Source organism: Stigmatopora nigra, chromosome 2, assembly GCF_051989575.1.
Source record: "Stigmatopora nigra isolate UIUO_SnigA chromosome 2, RoL_Snig_1.1, whole genome shotgun sequence".
NCBI lineage: Eukaryota > Metazoa > Chordata > Actinopteri > Syngnathiformes > Syngnathidae > Stigmatopora > Stigmatopora nigra.
Genome location: NC_135509.1, coordinates 2,661,265 through 2,684,956, shown reverse-complemented (window position 1 = coordinate 2,684,956; position 23,692 = coordinate 2,661,265). Strand labels below are relative to the sequence as shown.

Here is a 23,692-nt window from a genome sequence, read left to right as displayed (position 1 = left end):
CTAAACCAAAGACCTGACCCTAAACCTAACCCTGACTTCTTTTTTTTTTACACTACCTAACCCTAACCCTAAAATTGTGTACAGTTTAGAATAAAAACAAGATGTTGGGTCATGAGGCAGCAATAATTTAATGGGTAATTGGCATGATAATACACATTGTAAACAGTTTTCATCAATCTAGCGCCAACTACAGAAACTTTTTTTTACAGTGTATTTAAATAAAAAGGGTCAAATAAACAGTTTACAGAAATAAGAGCAGACATTGTCAACCTTGTGGTTTTACACAAAAACACACAAAATAACTGATCTGGATAAATTCCTTTAATTGAGATGTAACACCAAGTCAATATAACAGTAAATCCTTGAAATTTGTTTCTTAAAAATATGTTGTTTTGCAATTCTGATACAATACGTGATCACAATAGTCCGCTTACGTCGAAATGTCTTCTCGTTTCCTGGTTTGAGATACTCGTCATGTTAGTAAAAATGTCTGAACCCGAATTCTTGAGTATTTTTAGCTCAGCTTTAATTAGATAAGATTGTCATGAAAGAAGTCAAGTGGGATTTTTTTTGTCCAAACATTCTCTCCAGAAACAGGTTAACGTTAAAATTGGTCAATATTAAGGTCCAATTGACAGAGATTTAACGTAGCCACAAGAGTAGTAAAGCGAAAAGATTAAATGAGGAAGCTAGTTTTTCAGATTGACGAGCGACTGGTGGTGTTGTGTGTTCACTAACAGGTCATTAACAATAAAATATTCACAGAAATGAGTCATAATTGATGTTTTGGAGATGTCGTGATGTGTAGATGTTTCTCTGTATCAGGAGAGCAATTAGCAATAACAGCATGCTAACAGTCACTAGCATTTTGGGTGGTTGTGTTTACTAGCAAACCATTAACAATAAAATGTTCTCAGAAATGAGTGATTATTGATGTTGTGGAGATACTATTGTGATACGTAGCTGTTTCTCTGTATCAGGAGAGCAATTAGCAATAACGGCACACTAACAGTCGCTAGCATTTTGGGTGGTTGTTTCTCATGGCAGGGTTGATTTATTTGTTAACATATACTTTTTCAATCCCATGGCTGAAATTCCCCAAACATTGAGCGCTAACGAAACCTCAGCGCCCTCCCGAAGCCAGCGTTTTATCTCGGCAAAGCAAATTTTCATCACATTGGTGCTTCCGGAACATAACCGGAACGTAAGCACAGACTTTCACGGCCGGAGTCAGTCGACACACGGGAAGCAACTACAGAACATCTGCCTAAAGGGATTGTTCCTGTCGTGACGTTTGGCCTTGCCGAGCCTGACCAGCGATTCCTGCAAGCATTCGTCCGTTTTCTGAACGTTGGTCTGGATGGAGTCCAGCATGGGGCCTTGTTCCTCCACCAGCAGGGCCACGTCCAAGAAGATCTCGTGAACGCCCTTGATGCGGTTCTCCAGGTCCACCAGCTCCTGGTGGCGCTTCTCGATCTGGGATAGAGCAGTGCGGGCCGTCTTGCCCTCCGCCATGATGTTGTCGGTGAAGGTGTTCCAGTGGCCCTTCTCCAACATCTCCTCCACCTGTTCGCCGGTCACCTCCCGTCCCACGATCTCCATCTGCCTCTGGATCTGGGATTTGCAGTTGTCTCGGTGACTCATCTCGGCCGCGTTGTAGTCAAACATGGCGTCCCGGAAACCGTTGCTGAGGCAGGCGTATTGGGTTCGGGCGATACGCGTGATGGCCGAATTAGGGCCGTAAACTTCTTCTAGCTTACGGGCCGTGTTGTCCATGCCCCGCAGGTTCTCCAGCACGCGCTCGGCCCGCGATTTAATATCCGCGCCGATGGTGTTGGCGTCCTTTTTGATGGTGCTCATGGTGGTTACGCCTTGGAACATGCGAGAGTTCTGCTCCCGGAGCCTTCTGACCTCCAGGCGAATGAGCTGGATGTCTTTGTGGATCTCCTGAGCCTGCTGGAAGATCTTGGCTAAGGCGGGGCTGTTGTCGAACACTACCGCCTCGTGGCTAAGCTCGTCCTCCAGGTCCACGTTGCTCAGGGTGTCCGACGTGCCCGACTCGGCGTATTCCATCGGTTCCACATGGTTGCTGGACAACTCCTGCATGTAGCTCAGTCGGTCCCTCATGGTTGATCTGAAAATATAAGGATTGAGAGATGTTCAATTTTTTATGAAGCTAAACAATATCAACCTAGGTTTATGGGTGCCTCAAAATTGGCCATTTTTTTGGAAAAGAACCATTTTGACTAAATATGCTAGGGCAACACAATATTGTGAACAGTTCTTTCATCTCCTGAAAAAAATGGTTTCCACCTAACCTTGTTCTCTTTGTGGGACCATATATTGTAGTAATTGTTTTTCTTTGGTGAGACCTGAAACATCAGAACATTGTGTTCCTCGAAGCCTCTCTTTGTCAATTGCGATCATTGTTCAGATTCCAGTTAGGGGTTAGGGTTAGTGTTAAGGTAAGGGTTAGGGGTTTCTGCACATTCTTGCCACTGAAGACGTCAAGTTTTCCCAATTCTGTTTGCAGTACTGTTTGTTTTTGTTTCCCATTGTTTAAGCAATGTTTGTACAACTACTTAACACGAGATAGGTCGTCTTGCTAGCGTTTCAGGCGATGACATCATCTTAATTGCTCTTTGTCACCTCATTTGAACTGCCTGCCGCCTTTCCAAAGCTTGCTCATACCACCAATTCCCTCCTTCAACAATAACAACTACCAAAGATGGGGCTCTAAACAATGAACCCTTCAATCACAGAGATTTTTAAACATTGCTTTAGCCTCTTTCATAGAACTACAATCCCCAGTTCCTACTTTTGTCTGGAATTAGTTCTTGTTTTTTCCCTTAAAGGGTAGTCATTATATATTTTTAGCCATATAAAAAAGGTTATATTGTTATAATGTATGAAATCAGACCGTCTTCTTCACAGTGAAACCACCCAGTGGCAGATACTGACTGGCCATACAGGTTTTCCATTGAATACTTTTAAGGTGTTGCTCTTCACCAAACAGGTTCCTTTGACTTCTCATCTGATTGACGTCTTTGTCCAAACATCGGTTTTGATTACTTATCGGAGAAGCACATCACTTTCCGCACATACCGTACCCGAACAGGAAAACATACTTCATTTAAATACAAAGAAATATAGTTCAGTTTGAAACCCATGTTTTTTTTTAACCTGTTTAGATTGAAGCCATTGGGAGAGATTTGAATATGTTATCACTTTATTGGGATAGTTGAAATAGATTTCTCGTGGAAATATCTATGAAAATCAAGTTGGTAATTAATATTGATTATTAGGCTAAGTTTTATATTTTATGATTTGAATATTATCATTCATCATCACATTTGAAACATGTTTTGCACTTTTGCATTTTTTTGTCTACTACTGCTGTACAAATTTTTTTTGCTCAAATACTGGACAATTCGACACATTTCCTGACCAATTAAACTCAGTACTGCACTAAATGAAAAATATTCAGTGTTTAAATCTGGTGTTTTCATTCATTTGACCTCAATTTTAGACATATTTTGACAAGGAAAAGTCAACCACACTACACAAACTTAAATATTCAATACAATTACTAAATAAAAGTGTCTTACCTTTGCTGTGTTTCAAACTTTTGTCTTAAAAGTGAGGTGGCTTGTGTTTTAGTAACATCCTACAGTGTGGGGAGCATCAATGGGGGGGCCCCTACATGTCCATGTGGGGAGCAGAAATCGCAGAGTTCATACGTCGTTTGACTTCAGTCCGAATGACTCAAGTCGAAAGGCAGGAATGAAGACCGGCGAGTTTGTCGCAAGAACTAAAAAAAGGCGTGTTATCATTTGTTGGGGTAGAGACATTAAGTTGATTTGTGCTTTTTTTAGTAAATTGACCAAATGTATGCATCAGTCTCATTGTGTTTTGCATAAAATGTACTTTAATTGCCTCCTTATAAAGATGAATCATACGCAATAACGAGAACTTATATTCCCATAATATTGTTTTTTGACACTTTCAACATGGTGGCCAAGGCAGCGGCCAACATACTCATGGTGTCATCTGGGTGTATTTAGAGTCTTTTCTTAATGCTTTTTTTATTCCAACTTATTTTGATTGGAAATTGTCACTCAATTTGAACATTTTTGCATAGTTGCTTCTTCATTGTAAACAGCCTTCTTCCAAAATGGATTAAATTCACGTTTCCCTCAAGATGTTACACACAACAGACCATAATTGTTTGAAGCAACAATAGATAGTTTTGTAAATGTATTTGAAAATAAATCTATGCTAGTTGGAAGTTGTTCAGTTATGTCTTATGAGTACTTGGGCCTTAAATGAACTGAGTCAAAGCCACACGTTACCATTTTCATTTTGCCACACTGTTGCGTTCGCGTTACCTCGTAAAACTGGCAGTGGGATTTATTAAGTGTGATATGATTATAGAGCCCTTTAAATTTTGTCATCTTGTTTCATTTAGCCTTTCGTTCCTTGTAGATATATGCATTTCTTCGTCCACAGCAATAGAAGACTGTCAGCGCTCGAACCCAGCCACCATTAGTTCAGAATTCTCATAGTGTACGTGAAGGCACCATTTCTCCATCAGGACCGTGATATTGTTACCCTGAAATTTGCGCCTATTCCTGGTGATTTGGCAACCTGATTGGTTCACCCACCATAGCGGTAAGAGGAAAGAAGTTGAAACAAGTTTCTTTTTGAAAAGTGGCAAAAAGGCGATCATGAAATTATCCGTAATTCGCAACGCGTGTGGCAACGCCGCTCTTCGAATGCAACATGCCCGACACGGAAGCCAGGTCAGTAGGTTACAGTGGAGATGCCAACCCGTTTGCGGCTCTCCTTTTCGGGTTACTGTACGGGAGACGAGCGCCACGGCTAACCGGGGATCCAACGCCGAAGTAGCCGAGTACTTTGGGACAAAGTCACTCAAACAAGACGGTGCGGACTTCCACAGCGTTCTGAGGTAAATAATAATTGTATTGTATAGTTGTATGTTTTTATGGTTCATATGTAGTTTACAACGTCGATTCGTATTTTATAGCTCGTGTGGTCGGGACTTCCTTTTTGTGTAGTGTGTTGGCTATCGGCCAAACACGCACGTTCTTCGGGTCTGATTACAGGCTTTCCCCAACTGTTTGCTGATGTAACTTCGCCTTTTGGTTGCCGTCCACACGGTCGTTAATCACTCCATGGATGTGCGTTGACTCGTATGTCGCCAAAGAACTGTTCTACATGTTTAGTCATTGAACGTATTAATGTTGCCCTTATGGTCCATGTTAATGTAATATAATTGCGTAGCATGGGGAGTTACTGACTTTATTTCCACTCAAACTAATTTACGTGAATTAAAGTAAAATAAAACCTGAACTGAAATTATGTTGCCTTAGAATCAGAGTTCAATGGGTTATTTTCAAGTTCATATCTCAAAATAACCCACAGTCAACAGCCCTGTACTTAAACTTTCCATCTTACTACCACATGACTTGAAAAAAAAACCGTAAACAAAAAATTCAAATGCAAAACACTGCCCCCAACTGGTATTCCCCTGAATGAAAAAAATGACTGGATCAAGGTCTGACTTGGTTTGTTTCTATGAATTCATTCCATCTGTAATTTCTCTAGTTATCCAAGTATTCGTAAGGGTTTCTGTTTATTTTTGTCCATAGGCATGTGATTAACAGCACCAAAGAAGCAATGGTAGCCCTTCAAAGAAAGAATCCTGCGGTCCAGCCATTGCTTGCCATTATACAGGTAGTGCATGTTTAAAAAAAAAACAATTGAAATAACCATGGATAAGATTAAATATCGCTGCCGTCACCTTTCCTATATTTTCAAGGTGGGTGAAGACGACAGCCTGTTGGAGATCAATAAAAAAATAGCAGGAAAGGTAATTGTTGTTCCAACTTTGAATCAATACTTCCCTATTACCCTCCATCACAATTCTATCAAAATGATCTTTTAACCATTGTGTTCTTTCACAGGTGGGCTTAAACATCACTCAGATCTGTCTCGCCATGGATCGCAGCGAAGACGAAGTAAGAGAAGCAAAAAGCGGAAGACGTATTTTTAAGCGTGTCCGTGCTTGCTTTCGACATTCCGCTGGCTGTTTGTTTGCTAGCCATGTGATTGACCACATCTGACAGCCAAATCAAATTAGGTGAACTGTGTATCACTGCTCACTCACATGAGTCAAAATTGACTTCACGTTGGATCTTGGCCTTTGTATCGGGGGGCACTTATCGGTCTTATGTGTTTGTGTGAGGCTATAACATTGTGCTTTACTAATCTTTCAAATGAATTTTCCCTATTGCAATTAGTTTTAATGCCATGTGACAATTCGCCATAAGCAGACAAACCATTGCATCTATTTTATAGTTATACTGCTTACTTACAACACATGCCAAGTAGTTAACTGTGTGGTGTCTCAGTTTCACACACTTGTGTCAGTAAATCATACATTTTGCTGTAAAAGCACTTGCTGTCTTGTAGTTTGAGAATAGCGCAAACCGCAACACCAAATGGAGGCCATTTATAATACAGTCCCTCTTTGAGTGTAAAATTACCATGTTTTCCACAGCGTCAGGCGCAACTCAAAGGCTTCCATTTTACTACTACTACTACTGCTACTACTATTACTACTGCTACTACTACCACTGCTACCACTGCTACCACTGCTACCACTGCTACCACTACTACTACCACTACTACCACTACTATTACTACTACTACTACTACTACTACTACTACTACTACTATTACTATTACTATTACTATTACTATTACTATTACTATTACTATTACTATTACGATGACTATTACTACTATTACTATTACTATTACTACTATTACTATTACTACTATTACTATTACTTTTACTATTACTATTACTACTATTACTACTACTACTACTACTACTACTACTGCTGCTGCAACTACTACCACTACTACCACTGCTACTACTACTATTACTACTACTACTATTACTACTGCTACTACTATTACTACTACTACAACACCATCTAGTCCAGTGGATGTATAACTCAACCCATACTATTACCACCAACACTATTAAAGATCTATTAAAGGCGGCCATTGTCGTTTACATATATACATGCCTTTAGATATCATCACACGTCCTATCACTTCTTTTCTCTTTCTACATGAATAGATTGTGGAGGAGGTGTTAAAGTTGAACGAGGACCCCAGGGTGCACGGCATCTTCCTCCACCTCCCCCATTCTTCGCTCACCAGCCGAGTACTCGATACGCTAAAACCCGAGAAGGATATAGATGGGTAAATACTAGAGACATGTTTAAATTACTTTGAACGGAATGTGCTATACACATTTCTATCATTTCCTACATTCTGATGTATTTTAGGGTTGACAACACAATGCTTGCCTCGCCCAAGGGTTACATGAACTAATTCGATACATGTGCTTCTCTCTTTTACGATAGGATAACATATTTCAACATGGGTCGTCTGGTAGAAGGCAACCTAAATGGTGGCTTTGTGCCGCCTCTCGCTAGCGCTGTAGTGGATCTGTTGCAAAAACACGGTAAGTTGATTATATCCAGTGTAGTGATTCCAGAGTAAAAATGTAATGACTGACTTTTGAACTGAACAAAGACCAATGAAAGCTGTTAACATTTCATTGTAGATTTTCCCATTGAAGGAGGAACAGTATTAATGATTGGTGCCGAAGGACCCCTGGGTGTGGCCCTACAGTGCCAACTGGAAAGAAGTGGAATGGCAGCTCTTAGAAGTCATTGCAATTTCAATAACCTGCAAAGACAGGTCACTTGATATCTTTTGTGACTAAAAGAGAGTGTTGTTTTAAAGCACATGATGGTAAACATGTTGACCACTTTGCCAGGTGATGGAGGCTGATGCTGTTGTACTACTAGGTGAAAAAGATCTTGACATTCCCCCCACCTGGATCAGGCCCGGGGCTGCAGTGATCCGCTGGCAGCCCAACATAGACACAGGTATCGTAACAATACGGGTCTCAAGTTCCGGGCTGCAGCCTTATAAGGATCTATGAGTATCGTTCTCTGCTGTGCTCGCTACACCAGTAAAAAATGTTCAGTCTTCACTGTCTATTGAGAAATCTACAATATCATTACTTATGTTATTTCAGATGATTCTGCGGTGTCCTCAAAGTCCATCTTGGCGCGTCTCACTGCAGCCTATAGAATACTGGTAAGGCCATTTTTTGAGCCAAAATGGGTTTTGTATTCTTACTCCATTCTGGCTTTTTGGACCAGAATGTGGTGCAAAGCAGTAGCCAGAAGCTCCAGGATCAGCAGTATCGACCTTGGCGGCTGCGCAGCCTCAAACTACAGCCTCTGACGCCTGTACCAAGGTATGTGATGCGCTTGCCCCTTTTTAGGGAAAATGGCTTTCGATAATTAACTTGTCATTAATTTCTGTCAGTGACATCGAGATTTCTCGAGGTCAGACACCTAAGGCAGTGGAGCGGCTGGCTGAGGAAATTGGTCTGTTACCAGAAGAGCTTGAAGTTTACGGCAGGAGCAAAGCGAAGGTTCGCCTGTCGTTGTTAGATCGCCTTCAAACGCAGCCTGATGGCAAATATGTCCTGGTGGCCGGGTGAGCTTTTATTATAATTTTACATCCTCTTAAATTTTGTCAAATGTGGGACTCAAGTTGTCTTTGTGTTTCCATTAGCATAACTCCCACCCCTCTTGGTGAAGGGAAGAGTACTGTGACCATTGGCCTCGTCCAGGCCCTGTCTGCTCACCTGAAGCTCAACTCTTTCGCATGTCTACGGCAACCGTCTCAGGGACCCACCTTTGGGGTCAAAGGTGAGATCAAGAAATTTGATGTCACGCTCCACTCATAGTCAATATTATTATTAAAAAATAAAATCAAAAAAAATGTGTCCTGGTCTCTTCTGATTGCTCTATTCCTTGTTCTGTTTCTAGGGGGCGCTGCAGGAGGAGGATATGCTCAGGTCATCCCAATGGAGGAGGTAAGATCGGAGTGAAGAACTTAAAAATATTGAGTTCAGATCATTTTCCAACTATTGGAAAAATATTAACATTTTGATTGTAAACTGTTTTAGTTCAACCTCCATCTGACGGGGGACATTCACGCAATTACTGCTGCCAATAACTTGCTGGCGGCCGCCATTGATGCCAGAATGCTTCACGAGGCGACCCAATCAGACAAGGTGATGTGATCATTTGAAAGTTTTGCATTCAAAACTAAACATTTTATGTTATTCATGAGAAGCTTTTTGTTCTTTTATAATAGTTTTGAAATAACTTTTTTTTGGTCTCATTTCTCCATTCAAGGCTCTGTATAGTAGACTGGTCCCTTCAGTCAACGGAGTAGGAAGATTTTCACCCATCCAGATTGCAAGACTGCGTGTAAGTGGGCCATTTTTCTTGTATCCACAAGAGGTCATCAGTTATCCTAGTTTAAAATCGTCAACTTTTCCTGTCCTACTAACTGGTAGTTTAAAGGGAAACAGTTTTACGTAGTATTGTTGAGTAGTGCCCTGATTTTAATGTGGAATAAGTGACATTCTTGGAAAGTTAGTTTGTAGAGACTATAAATGTAAATAGGTTTTAATAAATGAGCAGAAACAAGAGTTAATAGTCTTGGGCAAAGGTTTAGTTACCATGTGATTGTCATTTATCAGCCACACTGTAAGAATGGAACGTTTACTTTCAATTAAATGCGCAAATAGGACAATTCATAAATTCAAAGTCGGGTCGTATTAACAAAGAATACATTCTGCGGAGGTGACACGGCTTCCTCTAATATCTAGCTTTCCTATTTCAGCGTCTTGGCATCAGCAAAAGCGACCCAGAGCGTCTCACGCCCCAGGAAGTTAGTTCTTTTGTCCGTCTTGACATCGACCCTTCCAAGATAACCTGGCAGAGAGGTAAAAGAAGAAGAAAAAACCTGACCCATTTAAAAAAAAAAAAAAATTATCAACAGTGCCAGGGGTCATTCCAAGCTGTTCTAACACTTACTATTTTTTCCCCAGTTGTTGATACAAATGACCGCTTTTTGAGGAATATCACCGTCGGACAGGGCGCCACTGAAAAAGGACATATTAGAGAGGTTTGTCTTTAACTGCATGATGAGCGGAGCTATTTCTGAAAATATTGACCCTTTTGCACTGTGGAAAAAAAATCCCAAGTATAGTTCACTCCTATTTCTGCTAATAAAGTCCTGCAGGTAAACACTTCACCTCCAATGAGAAGCCAGGGAGTTTTAAGTGAAAGCAAAGACTTGAAGAAGGGGAAAAATGATACACACATCCACCTGGCATAGCCTCCAAACTGGTTCAGCATATGCTTACATTTATCACCATCAGTTGGTCCATCCTTCACTAGATACACTATAGCCCATGAGGGCATTCCACCAGTGAAGGGAATAGAAACGTTATGTCAGTTGGTGGCTTGATGTGGTTAAAGTTGTGTTATACATTGGGAACTTGGGTTTTCTTCACTTTTTCCCAGGGGGACGTCCCCACTTGTGCATTCTTGGGCTTGTGTTTCTTTTGATTTCAATCAGTGGAGTGAAGTGAGTTGGTCAGTTCAAAGTCGTCATATTGAACGTGAGGAAAAAGACCGAGAACTATTTGTTTCATTCCCACAGTTGTGTTGCTATGACAGGCATTCATCAAAGTTAGTATTGTGTAACATATCATTTCAGACGCATCTCTCTTAGATGTGTGTTCTTTAAGAACATCTAATCCACAAACTTTTACACCAGAGCCTCCAAGTTGATGACAAAAATGCATCATTCAACTTGACTGCTCTTGATACTTTGCCTTTTTTGTGGTTCACATTGCGCAAATTGTTCTTACACGCTCCAGACAGGCTTCGACATTGCTGTGGCCAGCGAGATCATGGCCATCTTGGCTCTCGCAGACAGCCTGGAGGACATGAAACAAAGACTGGCGCGCATGGTGGTGGGGACCAGCCGCTCCGGACAACCCGTCACCGCGGAGGACCTGGTGGGTGTTTGATCTTTTGCTGCTCCCCCCCAAGTGTGAGAACAGAGGACTTCCCCTTGAATTTCATTCAAGTACATTTATCATTTTCAGTATTTTAAGTCTTCTTTTTTTTGTGTGTGACAATCTGCTTCACCATGAATGCAGATGTCCATGATTTACAATAGTCTAGTCAAAACAACATGGTAAATCCAAGCGGTCTTTTTTATTTAAAAAAAAAAGAAAGAAAGAAAACATCTCATATAAGCTCCTCTCAGCAGGTCCAGCCGACGAGGTCAACCGGCTCTGGTTTCCCATGGATGACTGTGGCATGTGTTGTTTCAGGGGTGGAGGAGGCTCACATATAAAATTACATTAGTCTTTTACCACCTCAGCTTTAAGGATATGGAAACACGGCCCATGACATAATTACCAGTGAACGTTTCTTAAATTAAGTCATTAATCAGTCTAAGGTTGGGCTTGATTCTCGAGTCATTTTTTTTTTTTTACTATAGCAAGATATTGTGGAATAGTACTTTGGTGGAGTCTGACACATGTCACTGTTTTGGGCCCCATCATAGAAAGTCAACAGTTTCAGTATAAAATATACACCCTAAAGGCAACTGTATTGTAAATCACTGGCATAGGAAAATATACACTACTTAGGGAGATTGTTTTTTTGCGATGACATTTCAAAATGACAAAACATTCTGTCAGTTGAACTTAATTTTACTTTTCAAAAATTCAAGGCATGTCTCCATCCAGCAGGTCATTATTCCATTACCCTCTGCACACTCATGTTGTCTACAAATGGAAAAATAAGTTTGTTGATTCAATTACAACTGGCATTTTAACAGTCCTCTTTATCATGCTGTTCACATTTTGACATCATGAGACCCAAGATCAAGCGATGTCCAACAGGATGCTTTGGGAGAAAAAGGAGGACACTCAATTTAGGGTTTCATAATGTGTTTCAACAGATAAAATGAAAGAATTACAAATGAGTATGGATTTGGGTGAAATAATGACTTGATCATTTTCAGTTAAACAGTTAAAATATGTTTTATTCAATGTAGATAACCACTACTTGTGTCTCCCATCAGGGTGTGAGCGGAGCGCTAGCTGTGCTAATGAAGGATGCCATCAAGCCCACCCTGATGCAAACCCTAGAGGTGAGCGGTCGTGCGTCATAAGCACTCGTCTTAAACGGTCCACGCCCTTTTGAGCTGAGCTTCCTCTGATGAATATCTCTGAAAAATAAACAAGGTAGTGGTACAAGGGGAAATTGAAAGGTCCTCGCCCCTTTGCCCTTTTGCTGTCAAGACACATGACAAAAGTGCTCCGCAGAGAGCTCTTAAAAGATGATATATTGACTTTTCTTCAATTTCAGAGGGAGTTAGACGCTTAAATACCGACCCATCTTGCTCATGTCGCGGCAGATGTCAGACACAGACATTTCATTTTTTAGTGAGCTGTAAAGCCATAATTTCTTGTAATGTCAGCTTTACATAACTTCTTTGAAAACAAAGCTACAAAATTGCCCCCTAAATTGCCTTTAGTCATTACCATTCCCTAATTTTATTAGAGTTAAGATGGCTCCTGATAAAACTTTTGAAACAGGTTCATCATACATCTTAATGGCAGTAATAGTAATCATTATTTAACCATTTTCTGTATTCCCTGTTTTAAGCATTTTTTCTGGATTAGCTGCTCTGCATTGTTCACCATAGTGTTTGTTTTAGGGTCAACTTTTTGCTTGTTTGGAATGTCCCAGATTGTCTGTTTTTGGCAGCGCTGTGGGAGCGGAGTGTGCGTGCAGCAGAGATGAGATAACTTTTTTTTTTCCCCCCCCTCTGTTTTTTCGGAGGAAGCGTTGCGGTCCTGTTGTGCGAGCCGTTTCCTGTGATTCTGGCCTGAAAGCTGGTATCGTGACCAGCGGGGCCTCTGTGCTTCGTGTGAATTTTCCATTCAGCGTAGACCGCCTGGGTGCTTTGTGCTTGGTTTCTTTTGTAAAAAAATGTTAAATATGGAACCCGTTTTTGTGTGTTTTAACACATTGTTCATGTTAAAAAGTAGTGTGCATCAGTGTAAGAGTTAATTTCCTTTCCATATCACACACTACATGTGAGATGTCATGTTCTAATCACCTATGTGGTGCTGTTAATATTGTGCAGTAGAGGAAACTGTGGCAACGTCCTGTTTTGTCCATGACCTCCATTTCTTCCTCCCCCCAAATCCTCACATCCATCCGTTGAACAGTTGGCATACTTTTAGTTGTTTTTCATCCCTTTACTGCTGCACTTTTCATGAACTGATTTGCTGCCCTTGTAAATGTTCAATTCCTATAAACTGTAGGAATGGCTTTAAATGCAGTTTTTTTTAGGGCCATTGAAAATGCTAGATGTCCAATCCATTTGAAGGCTGGTGGCAAATGATTGCTTCTGACAATTCCAGTTAAAGTGGACATTGATTGCAAATGTGATCAATGATTTAGGAAGAGGATGGCCTCCTCTGACGTGGATCTGTTCACGTAAACAGTGGGAGGGATGCCAAACAAAAGCCTTGAAAATGTTTTCCGTTTTCCTGCTGCAGTCTAACAATGGATTGTTTAGCTCCATTTGTCTTGGAAATTTCCTCATGTGCAGCAGACCAATGTAATTATTTGAAAATGTGTGCACGCACTAATGTATCATCTTCGGCATTGGATTACTTCACTGATTAATTCAGACTAATAACCTTTTTGGCTCAATATTAAGGACTTTATTATTTGCATTAGGAATAATGGGAAATGCAAAAAAATAGGGTATATATAGGTTAAACAGTAAACATGTTTTATTTTTTTTAATCTATTTATTTTATCCAGTGCACATAATTCAATTTTATGGGGCGCACAATTTGATGCAGAGGTTTGTATTTGTCCCCTGGGTCTTGAGTTTGTGCCTTTCATAGATGTCAAATATCCACGGTAAAAGATATAGCTGGTGATAAATAAGCTCTGGTTCCTTTTAAGAATTGTGTAACATGTCAGATTAAGCACTTGCCGAGCTTTTGTCAAATCGACAGACCCTTAATTTTCCATCAGTTTCTATAACCAGAAGAAACAAACTGGCAGGCTCTTTTGAAGCCTTTTTTTGAACCCACTGTTTTCGCACTGTATGTGCCGCAAGCCCACACTGAGACACTTGTCACCAATGCTGTCCTCAACTTGTCGTATGAAAGAAAAGGTCCTTTCCAATTTAAAGCGAATGGCGAGTTGCCGTTGGTTACGCTGTCCGACTAAACGCTGCTGTGTCTTGTGCTCCCCTCGCCATTGTTGCAGGGTTCGCCAGTGTTTGTCCACGCCGGGCCTTTTGCCAACATCGCCCATGGCAACTCTTCGGTCCTCGCAGACAAGTTGGCTTTGAAGTTGGTCGGACAGGACGGCTTTGTTGGTGAGCTCATACACACACAACCACACAAGGTCTATGCATACAGATCAAGCTTGATCCATATACTGTTCAATAATGGTGATGCAGACATATTTGAATTCCGTCTAGCCCTAAACTTGTAATTGTTTCCCTCGTCTTGCAACCTTTAGCCCACATTCACCTCTCTTACTGTAGTATCGCTATCCGGTGACGCTTTCTAGGAAACCAGTGGTAAGATTGCATAAAAACAGACAGTACAGAGGAAGGAAGTAAAATGATCATCTTAAGAGCCTCAGGAATTCTGGGGTAAACCACTCTAATCCCTTCAACGCCAAGGCATACATGACTATTGCCATTTTTATCTGTCCATCTATCCATCTGCCCTTGTTGTCTACATTTACTTTGGCTGCAGAAACATGTTTGGAATGCATGTATGTGTGTTGGCAGGCCTTCGCGAGCACTTTTCAACTATTTCTATGTATATGTTCAGCTTCTGTGGGTGAGCCATAACAGGTAAACAATATTTTGAAAACGTTTAACACGCGCAGTCAGCTGTTGGGAGCTTGGCAGCGTAAAAAGCAAAGAGACACGTAAGAATTTGCTTGTTTTTCAGCAGTCGAGCTCATTGCCAACCTTTCTTGTCTGATAATGTGGTGAAAAGTATGTATATCATTTCATAAAAATAAACTGCCTATGGGAGATTGAAGAAAAAAATCATTAACTCTTTCTAGGGAACTTTTTTTGCAATACTATATTTAAATATTAATGTAATTTTGTCAATATTTTACTGGACAACAACTATGGTTTCAAAAATGATAAAAAAAAGTTTAAATAATTTTTACTCTATTTTCATAATGCCAGTCAAAAGTGAGTCAATGAATAAGAGATTTTTTTGGGTATCTTTAAAGGTCATACAGCATCTGTCTTTAATGCTAACGTTCAATAATTTAATTGAATAAACACAACATTTGGGTCTGGACAAAATTAAACAGGATGTCATCGAGCCTTACCTGTCTGCGTGATTGTTACTCGACACTCGGGTATGTCAAGAACTCGACCTCCCGCCTGTTTGGCCCCCCCTTTGCTCCCATAGCAGCTGGCATGCATGATGACCCCCAAGCAAACAGACTTCCTTCCACACCCGTTAGCTTGCTGTGCAACCTCAATATTCTGTGTTCAAAAGGAAGATGAAAAATTGTGTTTACTTTACCAACACAGCCACCAGTCAAATGATATTATCAGGTTAAAAAACAATCACATTTAGTTCTTTTTGCAGTTTAACATGATAGAAAAGCCCACTAGTGGTCCACCATGTTTTTTATATTAAATATGTCAGGTTGATTTTGCCTATACTTGCCTTTAATTTTTCATTCACTGTTGGCCCGCCAGGTTTATAAAGCATTGGGATAACCCATGGGTAGGTATGAAGGAGAACAAATCAGGGGAAGAAAGTGTTTACAAGTTTAGGGCTTCGCATTGAAAAGTGAACTCTTGATGAACTTACTGAAAGATGTCTGAGGGCTGGCTGGGCGTGTGGTAAAATTCATGGCCGCACTTCATCAGAGTCTCTATTATTGTTTGTCATTGTGACTAAAGTGAAGCAGTCCGCTAGATGTAATCCCCACATTCCAGAAAGGGAGTGTTTTATATTATTACTATAGATTTGAGTCTTCCCAAGTCTGCTTAAGAAAAATTGTCTGGGCTTGGCCCTGTTAAATCTAAGAGTTAAATCTGATTTGCACTGAGTAGGTGATGAAGATAATAGTATGACAAGTATACTGAATTTTCCCATTCTACCATTTGCCTTCATGATACTAATTCTATTGAAGATCTGATTCCTCTTCAAATCTTGTGATCATGTTCACGAGAATGTGATTTTCATTTTTGATCACCTTATTTTGATTTTACATGGATAAATTACTTATTTTGTGAGGAGGAGAAGATCAGCCATTTAGCCCTGTGACTAGAAAAAAAAATGATGTTTTTTTACGAGGGGGTTTCCATCTTGTCAGATAGTCAACATCAGGCCATAAAGTTATGAATGGTATCTGAAAGTCATACATAACGATTCAATTATTTTGTTTACTGCCTAAACCTTTATCACTCCTGAGGATTTTTTTGTTTGGTCTTGGGCTCCTTTCAAGGAGCATTTTAAAACTGTTTTGCGATTCTCTACCAATTCCTCAAATCCATTTTCTCTATTGAAACCCACTGAAGTCAATTTCAGTTGGATTTACTTGTAAGTCAAGGTAGTAATGTAGGTTTAGTAGGTAGGTTTGAACATATAGCATCAGGCTTTAGTTGTGAAATTCATCTCTGTACTACGTCAAGATTGAGTCAGACAAGCAATGTTGTTATAGCGGTATCGCTCACGTCCACTATGCATGCACGCACGTAGAGCCGTTCGACACATGGCAGAAATCTTATCTCAACAAGGCCACTGTGCCAGGTGGACTATACATTTGCTTTACTTGGCCCGCTCTAAGAGGTCCTTCAAATCGGAGGGGCTGCGGTCAAATATCACTATACTAGCTTAATGCTAAAACATAATGGAAAAAAAGCTATTTGAACATAAAAAGTGTTGTCCATTCAGACACATAGTCAGTGAATATAATATCACAACATTCATTTTTTCTTCCAGTTTCCTGCGGCATTGAGAGAAGTGGTTAAGGCAAGGCAATAGTTGTGTAACTAAATATGTACTCTGTTCATGTTCCCTGTAGTGACCGAAGCCGGCTTTGGCGCAGACATCGGCATGGAGAAGTTTTTCAACATCAAATGTAGGAGTTCCGGTTTGAGGCCCAACGTGGTGGTTCTGGTCGCGACCGTTCGGGCTCTGAAGATGCATGGCGGAGGCCCCAATGTGAGTCCAGACAGCATGCCTTCATTCCAAGACAAAAGCAACCACCATTGTGGTGTCACTTTGCCCACTGGCATCTTGACAACAGTTTTTAGTGGCCATGTTATGCGACAGTATTTGAAGTCACAGAAACCACACTTTTGCATTTTTGGAGGATCATGCTGTTAAATAACTGTACCAAATTGAGTTTGAGAGATGACTGAAGTTTCTTTATGTAGATCCAACTGAAATAACAACTGATTACATGCACGCATGCAGGGTGAGATTAAATTAAGGGCCCGCAGCAGGAAACGCTCTAAATGCGCTACAGATGTCCGGAAGGACAAAAAGATGAACTGATGACAGTTAGGTGATAAAATTTGACTGACTTCTCAATATGCATTATGACTAATATCTTCATTAAGGCAATTATAATGTGACAGATCTTTAAAAAAATACTTTCACTCTTTAGAACATTTAAGAAAATGGTACCCAATTGATTCTGTCATGTATAATTCCATATTTTTTTTCAGGTATCAGCTGGGGTGCCACTTCCAAGAGAATACATCGATGAGGTACAAATACTTTTGTATTTGGAGCTTATTCAGATGTGACACTTGCATTCAATCAATAATTGAATTTGTCTCCACTTGTTGATTTCATTTAGGCAGTAAGGTCAGGATGCTTTCGGCTCAATTAAACCTCTTAAACCCCACGAGGCCAGGCAAGACTTCAATTATAAATCAGTCACTTGTCTGCTTATGTAACATCGTTTGGCAGGGAAGCAGGTTTGGGGCCAATCCGTAACATTTAGCTAAACAACTTTGAAAACTGAAATTTCACTCGATTTGGGCAATTTTCAGTGATTGACGTGAGATAGCATCCACCTGTTCATTCAGCTAATGCGATAATGACTGGTTAGAGATGAAACCAACTTTGAATGTGGTTTTCCTGCAATGTGGCTTTGGTCTTTGGGGGTAAATTCCCCCCTATAGCCGGCTGCGATCAAGAGCTCTCACAGGCAGATTCGGCTGACTAAATAATGTAGCTTAATTGTCAAGCTTGTAATGAGAACCAGAAGTTGTTGAAGAAAGCAGAGCCGGTGAAATGAATTTATGAGATGTGGGTGTAACAATGTGTGTGTTCGTGTGCTTGACAGTCTGTACCAGACTCCCACACTTTAAAAATATGTTACATGATGTTAGTAGCATACTGCAACAGCTAACCATGAATGATCAAACTCCCCCAACAATAACATGTGCTTTTGCTTGTAATATCTTGATTTTGTTCTTATGATTTATAGCCACTGCTTGTACTGTGGTATGAAATTCCTCTGTTTATACCATTTTAAATCCACATCAATGGTTTCTGTATCCTTCTCTTGCAGAATCTCTCTCTCGTTGAAGGTGGTTGCCTCAGCAATCTGAAAAAGCAGATAGAGATAGCTCATCTGTTTGGGGTCCCAGTTGTGGTGGCACTCAATGTTTTCAAGTGAGAATAATATTCTTTTCTTGGTTTTACTCATTCAACATTTTTGGGCTTCGCTGCTGACATTGACCCTTCTAGGACGGACACCCAGGCAGAGATAGACCTCGTTTGTCAGCTCGCCAAAGAGTGCGGGGCTTCCGACGCAGTGCCTTGTCACCATTGGGCGCAGGGCGGGCGAGGGTCGGTGGACCTTGCCCAGGCTGTGAAAAATGCCTCAAGCAAACCCAGCAATTTCCAGTTCCTCTATGACATTGAGGTGAGAGTGGGAATGCGATTTATGGGAAATTCATGGTAAATATCCAATAGATGTTGAGATGAATTCCCTTTACTTATAATATAACAAAGACCGATATTTTTGTGTTTGTTTGGCATCTAATACAGATCATTCTGATGTTAAAAAAAAAAACATCAGCTGGTTTGAGTTAGCGTGCCTGGAAAGTCGTGACTCCAATTTACTTATCCTGTGATGGTTGTGTGCACCCCTATTTACAGTATGCATCTCAATGTTTGCCGTGCATCCAACAACAGCAGTACTATAATGTACTGTTGTGAAACAACATCAATTCACTTTACCTCCCTCCAACTAAACTAAAGAGGAGGGGAGGGCTGACACAATTGCCTCCATGCTTATTTAACATTGTTGCGTAAGCAAGTAGAATTGGTCCTTTACATTACTTTCTGACTCTCTTGTCACATGAATGCTTGTTCACTAAATCTAATTTTTTCTCCCCCATTTCAAATCTTGTTTTTCTTTTAGATGCCAATTGTGATGAAAATTAGAACCATAGCCCAAAGGGTGTATGGCGCCGATGACATTGAGCTGTCCCCTGAGGCTGTTGACAAAATAAATTACTATGATCAACAGGTGACATTGTTATTGCTAGACAACCGTCATTTACTCAACTTCAATTGACTTACCCCATTGTTATTCTCTTAAAAAGGGCTTTGGTTCTTTACCAATCTGCATGGCCAAGACCCATTTGTCTTTGTCTCACATGCCGGCTAAGAAAGGCGCACCAACCGGATTCATCTTGCCAATAAGAGACGTTCGCGCCAGTATTGGGGCTGGCTTCATCTATCCCCTTGTTGGAACGGTATGTATATGTAATGATGGTCATGGCAAAGGTCGCAACATCTATTGAATTAAAATCGTTAATAGGATAGAAACATAAGCAGTAAATGACAGTGCACAAGTTCATTCATTGTGCCATATGTCTTTCCGGCCAGCTGTATAGAGCGCAATGGAGCCTCTTGGTCGGTCGGTAATGGGCTCAAGCAGGAAGGCAGTAGGTTCCCTAAACATTTCCACTCCTGCTGTTTCACCGCGATTGGCCTCAGGGTTGAGCTCTGATTAGCTCGGTGAAGAGGTGTCGAGCGCCGGGCATGCCGGGAAGGGGTGGAGGTGTCTCCATATTCCTTCTACGTCGCTCTATCGACTCTGCCTTTGATGTACCGTGGCCCGCGGAGTCACTGGGATATTGGCGACCCTTGAACTGTGACTCTCAACCCAAACATACTCTGCTAGAAGTTCTTTGAACTCTTTGCTCAATAAACAGACCTGGCAAAATAATAGTACCCAGTCATAACTCTAGGTAATATTTGTATGAAAAACACTTCAAGTGCTCTTTTCCTTTGAAGCCCTGATTCTTTTAATGGGTTTTGACCGTGTACTTTACTCTAATGCCCTGACATGTGAGAAACAAGAGCAACAGTAGCGGGAAATGATTGACCTTTGCTTTTACAAGATGCCACAAAATGGCGACAAGCACTTAAAACGCAGAAAAAAACAACCTCCTCTCTATAAATGACTGTTAAATTTTGAATTATTCAACGCATACGGGCCCTCATTACAACATTATGACAAGTGAGCTCAATATGGCATCCAGATAATTAAATGTGTTCCTAAATCTAGTCCAATTTCCAAAATAACTCTGTAATTAAAATTCCCTGAAGCCCTAAGCTGTTTTGTAGCTGGAGCAATGGGAACCCAACTGTTAAGTCCCCTCCGACTCCAGGACGGGGGAAATATTCGACCAATCCGGGTGTGGCGAGGGAGGGTTCAGCGTGAGAGCAGGGGGACATTAACTGCTGGGAAAAAGGGCTAAGGGGTCTTTGCAGGGTGAAGAATCAGGAAGGGGACTGATGTCATTCTAGTGAAATGTGGGGAGGGTTCAAAAGCAGAACAATAGAACACTGCAGAGTTCATATCCCGTGGCCTTAACTCAAAACTCTTTGGCTTGATTGAAAGCCTCCTTCGTAAGCAACAGATTTCTCATGCCACAAACCATTGACGCAAAAAAAACTGAACAGAATCCACTTGAGATGGACGTAGTACAACTTCATTTTTCATTTTTGTGGCGAAAATCCCACAGGAGCTGTAAATATTGGTGTATTCACACCTGACCTGAGTTTTGACAGCACATTTTATAGCTTTTTCTTGAATTTCCACTATTTATTACTTGTAGACCATACTGTACAATCCATATGTTGATCAAACCCAAACAACTTCCAATGTCTGTTGCCAAACACAGTATTTGTGTTTAAAACTTCATCCCAACTCAAGTGCAACCATCTGCCAGGGTCTCAAATCAAAAGTGCTTTTCTGGGCTTTTCTGGCAATCGCATGAATAGTCTGATAATTTAATAAATTGTTTACGCTGGAATTTGCTACTTGTAGAGACTGTTCTCCAACATTAATCTGGAATCCTCTGTGTATTCTCAGACAAAGACACGCTGTGATTTCGGAACTCAATGGGGGGATTTAAGAGGTCAAGTAGAGGATCCAACTTTGGCTTGGCACTTTTTTGCGAGGACTTTCCCCAGTGTGTTAGACTTGGATAAATTTCCCTTTTTTCTTGGTATCTTTCAACTAAAAGTAGTCAACCTCATCTATTGTCAACTGTGAGGGCTAAATCTAGCCAAATTCTGGACTAGTTAGCATCCGCAGACATTGCGGCTACTCGGCTAACGCTGTGACGTCAAATGAGGCACTTGGGTTTAAGTAGTCTCCCTATTCTTAGGTGATCTAATATGTTCAATTTGATAAAGATATGTCACATTATTGAATTCCTTCAAGCCATCTCACTGGTTGAGTCATGTGCGGTTTGAAGTGTCACGATGACCTCAGGAGTAGTCATCAGCCTTAATGCAGCAACTACCTACCCCCCTTCCATTTTGTTTACTTGAATTGCCGCCTTTCCTCGTGCAGGAAATTGCCCGGTCACTTCCTCCCTGCCTCATTTTCACTAATGGTCTCGTAAAGCTGGTCCTAGGTCACAAGCGAGAGGCATGCCAAGAATGCCTCCAGATCCTTTTCCCATTCCCACCCTCTTGGTCAGACACTTGCTCATCGTACATTGCTTCTGCTGTTCTCTCACGTTCCTTCTAGTGATTCAATTAACTCTTCTGACAAAAGGAAAGCTTTTGTGAGATTTTCTTTCCTCCCATTAGTTACAGTAAGGAGTTTGCTCTTGTAAAAGTGAAATATCCTCAATGCCAACTTTGTGTTGTGGGGACTGAATTCTGCCATGCATTTATGACTAACATGGATGACAGTGTTTGTCTTAAACATTTTGGAGCAAACTCCATCTTGATTTCATCCTTTGTTTGACTTTCAGATGAGCACCATGCCCGGCCTGCCAACTCGACCCTGTTTCTACGACATCGACCTCGACCCGGTCACTGAGGAGATCACGGGACTCTTTTGAATGCGTCACAGGAAAATGTTTTGCAATGAGCTCAAAATATATGTGTTAGATGGTGCTTAAATGTATTCACTTCTCTAATCGTGATGGGTAATGGCGAGTGAGAATGCTGTGAGCCGTTTTATCCTAGTCAATCAGCATGAGGGGTTTGTTTTGAACATTATTGATCTTTTCCATAATGCTCCACTTACTTTCCAGTCTACACCATTCTCTGCTGAATATTGGAGCATTTCCAATGACTTGAATCATCTGCGCACCCACAATAGATGAGACAATACACTTAGAGATACTACATTACACAATCTGGTTCTGAAATGCGTCATTGTGTGCCCCCCCAACCTTCACCCTGCAGGAATCAGGATGCTTACTGCATGTACAATCAAGATGAATCACTGATGGGAAATGCTCAGCATTTGTTCCCATCGGTCCATTTATATATTTTATGCTGAGTTTGCACGTGCGTGTAATAATGCCAAAGATAACGCAAACCTCTACTTTCAAGTGTTCTAATCTTTATTTTAATCTTTTTTACAGCTGTTACTGAAATAATGCTGCTTTTTATACAGGCTGTGAGCTTTTTTTTACACAACTCAGGCACACAAGTAGCCTTTAAGTTAACTCTAGTTGCTATCGATGTTATTGACTTCAATCAAAGGCAAGTATGGAGTTAGATATCCTTGGTCGACTCTTAATCTTACAGCCATCTTTATATTATTATGTTTTATTTAACAAGGTCATAACCTGTTATATCTCATTGCATGCCCAGTTCAGTCACTGGGTCATTTATTTAAACTAAATGTTATTCCATTGTGATCTATTCATCTTTAAAGGAAACATTTTGTTATCCATTTGTTTCTCATTCAGAGACTGTCTGAATTGTGAATGAGGCGTTTTTTTTCTCCAAAATATTACTCCCAATGAATGCAGGTGTATGTTCATCATGGTTTAAGAAATACACTAATCTAAACTATCTAAACTGTGTATTTGTGTTCTTACTTGATGGAGTCACTCTATTGTGTTTGTACTTGTCAATAACATGTTTTCTTATCTCCTACAGGATAAAGTACTCCTACTGGGGGACCCTAGCACCGCAGGGTGCATCATCAGCCATGATGAGATGTTCAACATTGGAGTCGTGTGTGCACATGCGTGTCTGTCAAGAGTCGCATTCCACATTTTGTAGGCTCTGTTATTGGGTGTACCAGCTCACCAGGCAGGAACTGACACTTTTAACTACAATTGTGACTGTACGGAATGCACTTGTGTCAACAGCAAT

At 40.7% G+C, this 23,692-nt stretch overlaps 2 protein-coding genes across 2 annotated transcripts; one reads left to right on the top strand and one right to left on the bottom strand.

The window, feature by feature from the left end:
- Positions 1–109: 109 nt before the first annotated feature.
- stx11b.1 (syntaxin 11b, tandem duplicate 1) lies at positions 110–3,792 on the bottom strand. Its single transcript, XM_077710625.1, has 2 exons — positions 3,609–3,792; positions 110–2,134 (listed from the first exon to the last, which is right to left on the bottom strand). Exon 2 carries the CDS (start codon positions 2,125–2,127, stop codon positions 1,231–1,233), a length of 897 nt encoding a protein of 298 aa, XP_077566751.1. The 5' UTR covers positions 2,128–2,134; positions 3,609–3,792; the 3' UTR covers positions 110–1,230.
- A 760-nt stretch (positions 3,793–4,552) lies between these two features.
- mthfd1l (methylenetetrahydrofolate dehydrogenase (NADP+ dependent) 1 like) lies at positions 4,553–23,032 on the top strand. The gene is made up of 27 exons (XM_077710624.1): positions 4,553–4,969; positions 5,673–5,757; positions 5,843–5,893; positions 5,988–6,041; positions 7,175–7,299; positions 7,464–7,564; positions 7,667–7,803; positions 7,883–7,994; positions 8,147–8,208; positions 8,274–8,371; positions 8,443–8,616; positions 8,695–8,831; positions 8,952–8,998; positions 9,092–9,199; positions 9,324–9,398; positions 9,817–9,919; positions 10,025–10,101; positions 10,862–11,002; positions 12,082–12,150; positions 14,298–14,409; positions 17,109–17,248; positions 17,758–17,799; positions 18,612–18,715; positions 18,791–18,968; positions 19,470–19,577; positions 19,654–19,806; positions 22,330–23,032. The coding sequence occupies exons 1-27, from the start codon at positions 4,728–4,730 to the stop codon at positions 22,417–22,419; spliced, it is 2,925 nt and encodes a 974-aa protein (XP_077566750.1). The 5' UTR covers positions 4,553–4,727; the 3' UTR covers positions 22,420–23,032.
- Positions 23,033–23,692: the final 660 nt, after the last annotated feature.

Bases quoted from the DNA above. Each gene is read 5' to 3' on its own strand.
- mthfd1l (XM_077710624.1), top strand. From the start codon at position 4,728: ATGAAATTATCCGTAATTCGCAACGCGTGTGGCAACGCCGCTCTTCGA. The intron at 4,970-5,672 runs GTAAATAATAAT...TTTTGTCCATAG, and splicing joins GACTTCCACAGCGTTCTGAG to GCATGTGATTAACAGCACCA. The intron at 7,804-7,882 runs GTCACTTGATAT...CCACTTTGCCAG, and splicing joins TCAATAACCTGCAAAGACAG to GTGATGGAGGCTGATGCTGT.
- stx11b.1 (XM_077710625.1), bottom strand. From the start codon at position 2,127: ATGAGGGACCGACTGAGCTACATGCAGGAGTTGTCCAGCAACCATGTG.